The following is a 13,956-nucleotide window of genomic DNA, read 5'->3' as shown; positions in this document are numbered from 1 at the left end:
CATTGAGAATTGGACTTACATTTTCATGCTCTAAAAAAATCATTTTACTCCCAACATTAAAAAATAGGGAGTAAAATACTCCTACTTCCAAATCTTACCTCAAGCACTGTATCTAGCACACGTTATGATCGATAACCACACAATTCCACAATGGAGTTGTTTCTTCTCAGTTTAACACATACAGTGGTTAATGGTTAGTTCTTATGCTGAGTCCAAAGGGGTGCTGGACTCACACATCCAGTGGTAGAGATGGTTGACTTTTTCCAATTGAATGGCTGAGAAGGGCTTCCCATATTTATCAATGATTCTGCCTTAGTGGAGATGTACTCCTACTCTTTTACCTCATCCTGGACCCTCTTCTTTAGATCATCAGATGATACAATTACTCTCCTCCTTTCTTGATAAGGTCTTGCATCTTCTCCACCAACATATGACAGAGCCAGTCATGTGTAAGCTGACAATGCTTTTTTGCCTTTTTCCCACCTAATAAGGGTACTCCCGAGCTAATTCTGATGGCTAAAATGTACATGTTGCGTCCATGGTTGAAATATTTTGGTCAGCTGTAGAGCGTAGAATCTATGTACTGCCTCAAATGCCTACATCTGCTCACTGTGCCAATAATCCAATTGTGGCAAACTTTCTTTTTTTAATCCAGGGAGCACAGAAACTTTCTCTGGATCAAGACTTGCAGTCAATTCTTCAAGCTGCACCTGGAAAGTGTGTGCCTTATGCAGTCATTGAAGGTATGGGAAAACAAATGATTTCATATTTTTTTCAAATAGCTTTCTTTTTGCTGTATCTAGTTCTGGCCACCCCTCCTCTCACGCTTGTAACTAAATGGATCCTAATGGTCTGTAGCTAGGTTTGACATATGGGTAGGCCATTATGATTATAATTGCTCTTTTATAATATGCTTAATACTTGGGACCAGTTTCTAAGCGCGACCCCAGAATCCGAGCCTGTGTTGCTAGGCATTGTCTTGCTTCCAAGACAAATAGTTGCCCCTGAGCTATCCTCCCGGCCCATTAACTCAGTTGAGTTCTTTGTCTGGTGTCCATGTCTAAACTATCTGTTCTGACTTTGGGATTCTATTTCCACTCCCCAATTTCACAAACATTTTCCCTTTTGCCACACCGATCTTTTAGCATAAGATGTGTGTCAGCCCATTGGGTCTCTTTGTGAACTTCACCCAACCTCCAATATCTCCCTGAGGATATGTTTCTTGGTTCTTTGTCCTCAGTAACCATCTCTGCTCCCCTCCCCAGAAGTTCTCCTCAGTAGAAGAGACCGATCTCTTGCCCCACAGATCTGTCTTTTAGCATCCTCAACTCCTTGGTCCGTCTTCCTAAACCTAGGCACCGTCTCTGAGTTCCTTCTCTGTCTGTTAATCACTCGATTTAAGAACCAAATGTAATCCTTTTCTGAGGTTTCGGTATGCGCTGGCATCTCTTAAAGGGATAGATTTGGGTAGCTCATTTGTCATCGGTAAATAATTCATCATTCTTTGCATCCTTGATCATTGTGCAGTCTCTTGGGGGTTGCAGGCTGAAACCGCAACATCCACAGTGTAGGTCAAATCTCCATTCAGTTTCTTTTTGAAGGAGGCCTTTAGTTTCCTCTTTCATATAGGCTATATTGAGCTTTGTTGCTTTCCTCACTTAAGGATTGGGACAGTAAATCATTGGCTGGAAAGGGATTTGCTTGCTCTTATTGCTTACTTTTCATGCATTCTTTGTAGCTTCTAGTTTCAGTTCTCCATTCGGCAGAGCACAAATAATATTCCGTGGCTAGACTGGCCTGCATTGGGGAAGCCTGTCTAGTTATCTATTATTATTGTGACATGACATTGTTTACATGTGTTACTGGTAAGGCTGGCATCACAGTTATGTGGCTAGACTGGCCTCAGTTGGTGCAGCAAGTCTGGATGTACTTTCTTACTGTGGCATGGCATTTTTTACTAGTCATCAAGGGTTAAGCTAGCATACGTGTTTTCAAATGTCTAGACTGGCCTACATTGATGCAGCCAGTCTGAACATGTTTTCTTACTGTCTCATGGCATCTTTTACTGGCAACCCCAAGGGGAGTAAGTTCTTATATTGATTGGGCACAGCTAGCATGAAAATATTTTTTATACTGGCATATATTGTGGGCCAAGGCATCTTGTAAATGCTCCTGTACACTGTTGGTGACTTGCATCAATTGGATTTTTTTCATGGGCCACCATACAAAACCGATTGTTTAGTGTGTGGCTTTTCACCCAATTTTTCACAGAAGCATGCTGTGAAATGCACCATTTTAACCCATTATTTGTAAACCTACTCAGGGAAGAACATCCCTGAATCCCTCTCGGTTTTTTCAGGCTCCCTTGCTTGAATCGTTTGCTTGCATATATTTGTGGCAAACATTTAAGTATCTTCAATTTAAAGATTCACCAGTCGCCACTGTACAAGACCTCCTGCTGCATGCATGCTCCCATGCCCACCGTCTTCTATGCAGACACTAAAGCACTGCCCTACCACAACTCTTCTCACTGGAGTGCTGACTCATCCTGTATTCAGGCTTCTAGGTGCCCTACTCAGTAGCTGTTGACACAGACAAGTTGTAGTTGCAGCACCGGCATCTCTGTCTGGCATGCTTGCACTTTGCCAAGTGCCAGGGACACTTGTGAGCCTCTCTCCTCCTCTGCGTCACATTCAGCTACAAGTCCAGGAACAGCAAGGCTGCACTACAGGGCACATTCAGAAACTTGGAGGGTAGGTGGTAGTCTTTTATGGCTATGATAGCCATCACCTACACCCACGCCTTCCTATGAGGCCCGAAACTAAAAAAGCCCAGCGCATCATACACCACCATTTAGAGTACTGTACTGAATTTCTTCAAGCCGTTGTTTGGTTTATAGAGCCTACAGTGCGTATCTGCATGGAGTAAAAGCATAGACCCCCCCCACCCTAATATGGAGAAGAGGGGTGAAAGGGCTTGCTTGGCACCTTTGCCTCACTGTGTACATAAAAGATGCCAAATACTGCAGGGTGAGCACTAATGTGACATTGGCAGAACGCGGATAGAAAGTTGAAGAACTGTTGAGAGCTTAAACGTGATCGACATTTTGAGAGAGTGTGCACAGGTGGGGAGATATTTTCCCACCAAAGATTCCCTACATCTCACAACTTTGCTGCATCCTACCCAATGTATGACTTCCCATTTCTGACACTGAGAGTTTCCCCTAAGCATTTTGTTCCCTTTTGAGCCTCAGTCACATGAAATCTATGGAACTAAAATCAGAAACTAGGGAATCAGTCACTTGCGTCATGCAGGCCTAGAACTGCATTATATCACTTTCTACACCCCAGCCTAAAGGTAGAGATCAAAACTGGGCTTAAGATCACCTATTCTCTTTGGTGCTCCAAAGCATTTTTGATATATTCCATCCTGACATTTTTGCCACTAGTTTACAAAGTCCCTGAACTATGTTATGTGCATTCTGATTTGCTTCTATTCCATTCAATGTTCAGCACTTGCCTGATACACTTTGGATTTTCTAGCTGTTGTATCTCTTGCTATTATCATGATATACAATGCTTTTTCCTGGCATAGTAAAATATGATTTCCCTTAGGAGGGTGACCCCTTTCATGTTCTCCCTGACCTCTTGTGATGTTTAATACTTCCTAGAAATTCTTCTAAACTAATCTTGATAATTGATTTTTGTATTGCTTCCTGAACAGTGCGTGGCATATTTGGTTTTGGGTCTGTTATCCTCCTTCCATATTTTTGTTCTCTCTGCTTGTGCGGGCTGCTTTTAGAGGTGAAAGTTGTCCTGTTGACCGCTGTCCATCTTTAAACAAAATCATTTTCTTCCTCTTCGGGCCCTAAAATAAAATGCACCAAACTGTTCTTGCCCAAGTTGAGTACACAACTCCCTCCTCTAGGTTGAAGCCTTTACTGCACCGTTGTGCTGTCCCTTGAATTATGTGAGAAATATTTGTTCCCCTAACTCCTTTCCGTGACCCAAATATTTGGCGTCCAGAGTAGGAACGAGAACAAAGGACAGTTTCTAAAAAATGTTTATAAAATAGCCAGCATTCTATGCGAAAGCCCAAATCGAATTGTGCTTTACTGAAAGATGCCTGACGGTGGAGCCAGGGAAGCATGAGGATCACACTTAGCAGTAACCCTTTATTATCTGGAAGAGAGCACCATTGATCCTCAGACATTGAAAGCAATATGCTTTAAATCTACACTTGAACGGCCTCAATCCCCCTGGAGACATGAAGTGCCTTTCGGTAGCATGGGAAGAGCCTGCAGGTGATTCGACTAAAGCTAGCCTGCAGGTGATTCGACTAAAGCTAGCCTGCTTTAGGAGTCCAAACCCTGCTCTTGAAAAGAGTGCCCTTCTGACATCACACCCAAAGCGCTTTGTGCTACAGGAAGTAGAGGGGGCAGGAAAGAGAAAGAGAGGCACAGAAAACCAAGATCGCACACTTACACAGATCTCCCTCTGGCAACACTAACCTTGCCCCTTCCCTTCTCAATAGAATCAAATGCCTTTAGATACACAGCACCGCTAGGAGGCTACTCCCTTTGGATGGGTGTGCAAAGGGTGTTACCCGCTTCACAAAGTGATCAAAGTGGTGGCATTGCCATGCAGGTTCCTGGACTGTTATTTGACAGGCTCAAATTGTCTATTTCAGATACATGTTGAGACGTTGAGTGTATGAGCCACCCCCCCGCCCGTTCCGTCGTGACAGACATGAACTGTGCATATCACTACTGGCCTCTTCCCCTCCCAACGGTATACTGCCATGGTGACATGCCACTCACTGAAGCAGTCCCACAGTCCATAACCCAATGACATCACTGAAGCAATGAACCTGCAGGCGATGGGGCAACTAAATGAGATGTAATTGTGAAGAGGCGACATGGCTGAAAACATGCACACGCACACACACTAAAGCACATGCATCCTTGTAAAAAGCTATAAAGACACTTAGGCCAAACTGCGCTTAGACACGAAGAGCATGCTTACAATCCCTAAAATAGAGATCACATACACCGTATCTCCCTTATGCGGAAATGCCAATCACACAAGAATATATATATATAACTGCTTGCTTGATGCAGAAAGCAACTAAACTGAGTGGCCATTGATATTGATATTTTATTTCTATCGCGCCCGTACACAAGTGTTTCCATGTAAACCAAGATGGAAGACGCAGCCATTTTGGATGAATGCGAGCCATCGAGAAGTCTTAACGCTTTAGGAAGAACGATTCAATATTGCTGAGCCAGTGAAAAGAGCCAGGCCTTGACAGCTGAGACAGCACAAGCACAGTGCCAAGGCCATTATGAGAAGGCAGGTTTGGAAAAATACAGACAGTAAGCAAATCCCTGGTGAGAGACATAACTCTATTTGAATAAACAAAGAAACAAATGTTGCCGGACTGTCGGGTTCTCAAGAGCCTACACCTGACACAGAGGAGGAGACAGCCTGAGCAAGTCCCCAAAGACCAAGGGAGGTAATAACATCTATAGTTAAACCAGCTAAAATCCTCACAAACTACTGAGCAGCATAATCCGAAATGCGGTTCCTACACATGTGACTTGCAGTGGCAGAGAATGCCTATTCAGAGACTCTCGTTCCCATCCATTTGAGTGGGACAAAAGATACAATACAGTATGAAGTTGAAAGCTAGAATGTCTTTGCTTGTAGCAGGGGAGTAAAAGAGTGGTAACCTTCTTGGGACAGGGCGGCACCATCCCCCATTGTGCTCATGTGCTGGTAATCTATCAATGCTGAGAAATCCCACACTGGCCAATCTCTATCCACCTTTAATGCTTGCTCACACTTTTTTGCAGCAGCCACTCGCAACACACGAGGCTGGCATAATTTCACTTGCAGTATTTAGGAGATGGTCACAGGTGGAGCCACCAGATGCTTGTAGCCAATAAACGCACTAAACCAAATATATTTTATATATGTAGTCTACCTCACTAACCAATCCATCGCACCTTAGCTTTGTGAAATGTATCATTTGTTTTATGGCGTCACATCCATTTGAGAGCATTGGAAATCCTGAGATGTCCATGTATATCCCTGTCTTTATGAGATCTTATTATTAAAGCAGTGATTTTGTCACATTTCTGGACTTCTCCGTTGTGGGGATTTTCACTGAACCACTTGTTGTAGCAGAGGATGGTTGCCAACGCTTCCGGCGACATACTGTTTTTCTGCATTCCTGCCCATTCCCTGTGGGAAGCGAGCAAACCAGAAGATGGAGTGGCAGTTTGTGGCAGTGATGGTGTCAGGGGGCTTTGGTGGATCCACAGAGTTAGATTGGCCCCATCAGACAACTCATTCAATCACACAGGTCGCTTCTCGGTTTTTCATAGCCCACAATAGATTTGCTATTTGGCACTGCGGCAGGCACTTTTCAAGCATTGCTCTAGAACACATTAGAGCTCTCCCATCCCAAATTTCTTTATACCATTTCACCATTGCGAGTACCTTCATCAGCAATGAGCGGGACACTTTGAAGGGCTCACTACAGTGTGCATAGGACAGTCATGAAGAGGGGGAGGGAGAGATGCTAACTACTTTTTGGAGTTCTGGTGCATTGCGGTACAATGTTTTTGAGAGGGGAGATGCCTAGCCCAACATTTTCCTCCCCCACACACACAGTGGCACAGTAATGACTCCAAGGGTCCCTGGATGTGCCAACACATTAGGCAACAAGCCAGGGCCATGCTGACACATACAGACATAATTATGGCAGAAGTAAGAAGCCTTGGCTATAGATGCACATAGTTTAGTTGTGCATAAAATCGGCACAGGAAAGGAGGGGCATGTAGGAGGGGGAGAGCAGGTGCGTAAGATTAGGACACATTCCCCGAGCAGGGGAGGGACATAACAAAAAAACACACAGATACACCCCATGATCTTTTTACACCATTCGTGTCAGCATTCTATGACTAGATGAGACAAATGGGCGTCATTAGACCTGGAAGTAGAACCTCATGAAACACTTGTGGTCAGCATGACTGGTAGGGATAAAAGGCAAACTATCAAGATTACCAACAGGGTTTTTATTCGGATAAAAGGCACCCATAGAGGAGGAAGACAGACAAAGTTGTTACCAGCGATCTAAAAGGCTGCAATAGTGGGTGAGGACAGAGTGATTTCACACAGGGATTATAATGAGGGAGTGAAGTGTGGAATTGGGACAGCTCTTGATGAGGGAAGGCTGACTCATTTAATAGATGGAGTGGTGTTTATACCAAATTAATGGGTATTTAATATAAGTTTTATGTACCAACTAAAAATTGAAAAAAAAGACATGGAGGATTTGGCATCACTACTAAGCACATCGTGAGCTGGTAGCATGCACGATGGTCACATTGAAGGGAGCAAGGGCAGTTAGGAACAGTACAAGAAGGGATAACGTGGATGGAACAACAGGGAAATAAGGGTAGAGAAGAAAACAAAGAGTAAAAGGAGTTGGAGGAGTGGAACGAGAGAGCAGAGTGCACAGCACATGTGGCAACAGAGGGGTATCTCATTGTGGGCTTGTCAGTTTTTGGCCACAAGAGGGTGTGGTGCAACACCCACGGTACATAGGATTTCCCCCCACAATACCAGACAATATTCTTGTAACATAAGCATTATAAGAGATTGAGCAGCGAGGAAAAAAAAAGAAAAATGCTTGACTAAACGTAAAACAAGGGCCAGGAATTGGGGTTGTATGGAGAAGCACAATGTGATGTGCAGAATGGGGACACATATGTGCATATGATTAACGGACACTTGGGTGCCTTATAAGGTTAAGGGATGTCATTCTTTCATATGGCCTCATTGGTCTAGCATATTAATGTAACTGGAAGACGCAGCACATGTGAAGGGAAGGTGAATAGGGATGAAAGGTGGAAGCAAAAGGAGTGTGGGAGGTCCTCTATTGGTCTCCATGGAAAGAGAAGGAGGCACAGGTGAGTAACTGGTAGAGAGTGAAAGAGGAGTAGAGTGGTTTGGAAATTATTTGTGTCTCTCGTATAGTGCAACAAGCACAAGTAAAGTATGGTATTTAGAAGGTGGCTATCAAAGAGAATCAAGGTATTCTCTTTATCAGTTGAAGGAAATGTAAATGTATTGAAATGTTATGCAATGTTTTTGTTATATTTGAAAATAAATGTATGTTCTAAAAGAAATATATTGTTAGTATTTTCGGAGAAGGGACGGAAATGTATATGTTAGGGATGATAGACAACTTGTGTAGACATATGTCACACTTACATGCGCATGTACATCACATGCGCTTGTTTCAGGGGTAGATCTGCTAGCGTAGGCAGTGCTCCAGATAGGATTTTGGAGTATGAGTATTTTACTCCCAATTTTTAGAATTAGACAGTAAATCCAATTTCAAGAGAGGAAAAATTATTTTGCTCCTTCGCAAGAGAGTAAAAAGTGTCTGACAAGAATCCAATTTGTGCGTGTAAAATTAAAACTTTGTTCGAAAACATAAGTGACAAAACAGCTGTATTTCAAAGTGGTTCTAAATAATTTATTGCACCTATGGAAAATCTTTTCCCCCACACAAGAACCTTGTAGATGCACACTACCCAGCTTCATCTTCATGATCCTTGGGCACAAACTCTGTTAAGAGTTAATACAGATGCCAGCTAGTTACATCGGGTGATTCATGAATCAAGTCCCTCACTCTACCAGCATCACTTCTCTGCCTCTCGGGCATACTGTTGCTGCCTGGCACTACCTGCTTGACATGCACTCCACGTTGTTGCTCCATCTCTCCTTCTCTTTGCTACTTTGTTTCACCTGTCTCTCATTTTCTGGCGCTCTGCCTCTCCCCTTTAAGTGTTACAATGCCATATTTTGCCGTCTGATTCTCTGTCACTCTGCCTCTCTCATCTCTGCATTCTATTGTTGTTTTTTTCCCCTCCTATATCTCGTTTTATCGCTTGATATAACTCCTCTTCCTCTCTCATGTCATTACTCTGGCTATATCTGTTTTTTCATTTTCTCAGTTGTGGTTGCTACTCCTTTTGAATATCTTTCTTGCACTGTCTCTTATGTTATTGGCCTGCCCTTCTCTAGTCTTGCAATTCTATTTCCATCTCTCCCCACCTGCTGTTGATCTTGGTTTTATTTTACTGTCTCCAAATATCTCTTTTGCTCTGCTTCTATCCCTCGCTCCTATTGTGTGTTTGTCCCATTAACTGTTTCCCTTTTCACTTTCCTTGTTGCCCCATCATGTAGCTCATTGCTCTCTCTTCCTGTTGCTCGAATTAATTTTTTTGGATTGTCTAGTATGTTCTCTGTCCCTTCCCCCCACTACCCCCTCCACACCACCCTTTATTCTTCTGTATTAATTAGGTTCAGAGTTGCTCTTCCTCTCCTGTGTTTCTGTTTGTCTTTTAATTTAGTACCAATAAATATCAAAAAAGCTGAAAATGCCTTTTCTATTTAAAAATCTAGTGCACACTTACCATTGGTTCTCCTTTTTAGATGTGTGCAAACCTTCTTTTGGCCATTAGGCTGGGAATTCTAGAGTTCAATGTTTTTCTGATCAGATGCAGCACTTGCTTGAATGCAGATGCTTTACCAATACTGTATGCCATTACAAGAGCCCATATGAGTTGTGTGTTTTGAGCCATTAAAGGTATAGCAGCCTCGATGAGGTGCGTATTCTGAGCCATTACAAGTATGACAGTCCTCATGGGATGTGCTTCTTCTGAGCCATTACAAGTATAGCAGCCCAAATGAGTGTTGAGAGCCATAACAAGTATAGTGGTCCTCATGTGATGCCTGTGTTCTACGTCTGAGCCATCACAGGTATAGCAGCCCTGATGAGGTTTTTGTTCTGGGCCAATGCACATATAGCAGTCCTCATGGCATGTGCTCTTCTGAGCCATTACAGGTATAGCAGCCCAAATGACATGTCTGTTCTGAGCCATCACAGATATAGTAGCCCCAATGAGGTGTGTGCGTTCTGAGCCATTACAAGCACAGCGGTCCTGAAGAGTTGTGTTCTGAGCAATCACAGGTATAGCAGCCCTGATGATTTGTGTGTTCTGAGCCATTACAAGTATAGCAGCCCTGAAGAGCTCTGTGTTCTGAGCCATCACAGGTATAGCAGCCGTGATGAGGTGTGTTTTCTTATTGTTTTTATGATATACTATACTAATAAAATATGTTTTTGTAACCTCTGGAGTCAATAGTTAAAGCAGTTTGCCCAAATAGGTTTTAATGTAAAATAACTGACCCGTACTCTTGAAAAGATTCAGGCCCAGGAGCATTTTGAGTTTACTGTTAAGGTTAGTAACCTCCTCAGGGGCTGTTCATTGGGTCTATTTTCCCAAATTGCCCTCCTACCTCATTTTTGTTGTGTTGTGTGTGTTCTTACAGTCATAGCAGCCCTGAAGAGTTGTTCTGAGCAATCACAGGTATAGCAGCCCTGATGAGTTGTGTTATGAGCTATTACAAGTAGAGCATCCCAGATGAAATGTATGTGTTCTGAATCACTGAACGTTTAGTAGTCCTTTTGATAAGTCGAAAGTTAAGTCAATTGTGTTACAATTGAATGTTGCCTGCATCTTAAATGCATATCTCTGCAGACTCATTAACTCACCTATTAACACGATTTGAACTAACAGGTTACACAATAATCTCTGCAGCAGGGTTATTGACCCACTGAGCTGCCTTTCCCAACAGGCTGTTGACACTGAAATACACATCGGGTTAGGGCACTGGCAGTTCCAAGTTAGGCTTGCCTGACTTAAATAGCTTGTCAAAAGCTCTAAGCCTGTTTGGACTATCCTACATTAGTTAGGAGATTCATAATGAGGCTTTGAAATGTGTTCCATTTTTGGCAGTGCGACTCAGTAATCGGACATGGGAGAAGCAGAAGTTTTGAAAAGTGCAAGACAGAGTAAGAGGGATTGAAGCATATGACAGCAATGCCATCTTCTCACACTATCAGAGGTTGCTGGGAAGAGCTCAGGCACTGTTCTTGCTTTGAACTTTAGCTTGCTGCAGAAAATGTCAACACATGTTCGTGCTTTCTTAACAGCAGCTCTGTTAAGAAATTCAGGTAATGTCAAACCTAGAAGTCCTGCTAAAATATGTGGGCATGATGCAATCAGCCCTGCTGTGAATATTTGGCATTGAGCGATGACATGTGTATGGTATAGCAGCTCTGTTGATAAATTAGGCTACTTTGCCTGAATATATAGCAGTCCTGTTGAGGTACAGATCTGTGCCACTGAATATATACATCACTGCTTCTACCTGTATCCATTATGCCTGCTTGCGGTGGGTGGTCAGAAAGGGAGTTTAAGTTCAGACCACATGCCTAGCTATTCAATTGGTGTGCTTCTGCGATGAAAAGAGAACAAAGTAGGAAATGCCCATGCTGCTGCAACTGCGCTCCCTCTATTAAAGCGCTGCCTCTATTAATGATTATTAAACAGAAATTCAGCCCTTGTTTAAGACAATTTAAATTTTACACAATACTGTGTCCTAAAGCAAAGTGAAAAGCATGTTCATTATTCAAGATGCTTTAATTAACCTACAAAAAGAAGGCATTTGAACAAAGTGACCAAAACACAAATTCCCTTTTACATTACTCGGAAAGTATCTTGATAGATTCATTAACAGAGGAGAGTGTAAACAGACCAGTACTTATCCCAGTTGCTTCTTTCAAGGAACTGTGTCGATTATTAAAAGTAAAGAGTGCATTTGCAAGCTGCTGCTAGCCAGGCTGTCACCAGTGAGCTCCAAGATTTATGGGGGTGTTGCCATAAATAGCCTTTGTAAGTGGTACGAAAGTAAGAATTAAAAGGGCCGTATTGACAAGATTTCTGTGTGTAAAAAGGCCTGATAAGCACCTTAGCTAGAGGGCTGAGTCTAGGGAAAGTTTAGGAAGGTAACAAAAATTAGCAGTTATGTTTTTGCCAAGGCAACACAGCAGAAAACGGCAGCGGTCGCAACCCAACGCAATATCAAGAACGTGGACAGGAGGAAAATGTCATGACCAAGACAGCTTGCGCAGGTCAGCCAACGCAACAGCAGAAGAAGGAAAAATTCAGCGTTGTAGAAAAGACCAGAGAGATTTTTGGACTTCACATGAAAGTAATCACCATTGCTTTGGCCCAGAGCGCAGAGATTGCTAGCCCGTCACATCAAGGAATCGCACATCAGCAAGGGCAGCGCCACGCATGCAGAAGGGGAAAAGAGAGCACACTAAAAGGGGACTACCATTCTACCAGTTAGTTTATCATGACATTTTGTTCCATTTGGTCTCTACAAGATGTAAATAAATTCAGTTCACGAACATACCCAGAAGGAGCAGAAGTGGCAAAGACAGGGAGTGGGTTTTGTTACTATCGTTCCTGTTTTGTTCTTTGTTTCTCTTTCTTGTGGTTAAAGGAAAGTGGGGCAGCTAATCCTCCAGTGGAATTAAGAGTGCAATAAAATAATTATATTGAAGGCAGAGGTGGATTGGATAGGGAGCATGTGAAATATGAATTAGATGGGAGTATGTGAATAAAAGGAAGGAGTATTAGTAGCAATTATTAAGGCAATATTGGGGAGTGATAATAATAAAATGTATATGCACTTTGAGAAACTCACCCGATTTTCTTTGTGGTTCAGTCAAAAGGGGACTTTTAAACAAACACGGGAGGGAGGAATGCACATCGAATGACACCGCACCGAGCCCACGAGCAGGGACAGAAGGCCCTATCACCAAGAGGGCCTGTGCGACCCAGTCAAAATGCCCAGCTGTCACGGTGCTGGGGAACGAGAAAAAGCCCCCTGATTGTGTACTCCACTGCCATTGTGTCCCCCATGATCATATTGTTCCCTTGACTGACTATTTTATTTTAAAATTTGTTTATTGGCATTTATAATTACAATCACTATTCAGATTGACCAACGTGATCAACGAAATTCTGTCTTTGCAAATGAACAACAACATTTACATAACAAAAACATCAAACATTAACTATCTCCGGTCCGAGGGCAAGTGATGGTTGATTGGGTTGCAAGCAGGGGGAGTGGCCGGGCGCCACGGGCGTGGGTTTGGTCTTTCCAAGAATGTTAATGTTGGGGGGGGGGTCTGGTTTCGAGTGTTCTGGTCAACCTTTAGGTCATGTGATAGGGCCGGGGAGATGTTCAGGGGGGCTTATCATCGGAGGAATGGAACAGTTTGGACATGGTGTCTTTCCATGCAGCAATGGCCATACTCGACTCGTCCGTGGATCTAGCCACACTGTCCTCCCAAGCTCTGGTTTCGGCGGTCGCCCATCTTTCAAATTCTTTGCGCCATGCTCTATGATTCGTCCCTGCCGGCCGTTTCCATGCCATGGCGATGGTCCTCTTGGCTGTTATGCATAGTAAGTCCATCAGGTTAACTGCATATTTGAGTTTGGCCAATCTGGGGTAACAGCCTAGGAGGCATTCAGCTGGGGTCCATTTATACCTAGTGACTTCCGCTTCGCAGGTTCTTTTCACCATTGACAAGAGGCTACGTGTTTTGGTGCAGTTCCATAACATATGGATTAGATCTGCTCCCTCTGTCCCACACCAGGAGCACTGTGTCTGGGCAGTTTTATTGAACTTCGCAATCCTGCTTGGGGTTAAGTATGTGCGATAAAGTATATTTAATTGGATTAGTCGAAATCTCTGGTTTCTAGAGACCTCTTTCGGAAATGACAACGCCCTACTCCATTCTACCTCGGACAGCTCTTGTCCCATGTCTGATTCCCAGCGGATCTTTAGTGCATCACTGCGGGGATTGGGGTTGTCAATGAGAAGGCTGTAGATTTGGGATATTGCCCTTCACCCCTCGCTCAGGCTGTATAGTAGTGTCAGAAAGGGGGTTGCCTCCAGCTCCTCTGGCCAGGTGTCCCATTTCGTGCGTGCTATCTTGCGGATCTTTTGGTACCAC

General features: G+C 43.4%; 1 protein-coding gene across 2 annotated transcripts in view; it reads left to right on the top strand.

Annotated features, from left to right (window-relative positions):
* MUL1 (mitochondrial E3 ubiquitin protein ligase 1) overlaps positions 1 to 13,956 on the top strand; it is a 92,950-nt gene that overhangs the window by 29,857 nt on the left and 49,137 nt on the right. For both annotated transcript variants that reach the window (XM_069610373.1, XM_069610374.1), the window contains one exon: positions 656 to 743. In XM_069610373.1, coding sequence (XP_069466474.1) covers positions 656 to 743 — 88 coding nt within the window. The remainder of the gene's footprint in view (positions 1 to 655; positions 744 to 13,956) is intronic.

Source organism: Ambystoma mexicanum, chromosome 8, assembly GCF_040938575.1.
Source record: "Ambystoma mexicanum isolate Mex_15411 chromosome 8, UKY_AmexF1_1, whole genome shotgun sequence".
Lineage (NCBI taxonomy): Eukaryota > Metazoa > Chordata > Amphibia > Caudata > Ambystomatidae > Ambystoma > Ambystoma mexicanum.
Note: the sequence above shows the minus strand (reverse complement) of the source record. Positions and strands in the feature narration are given on the sequence as shown.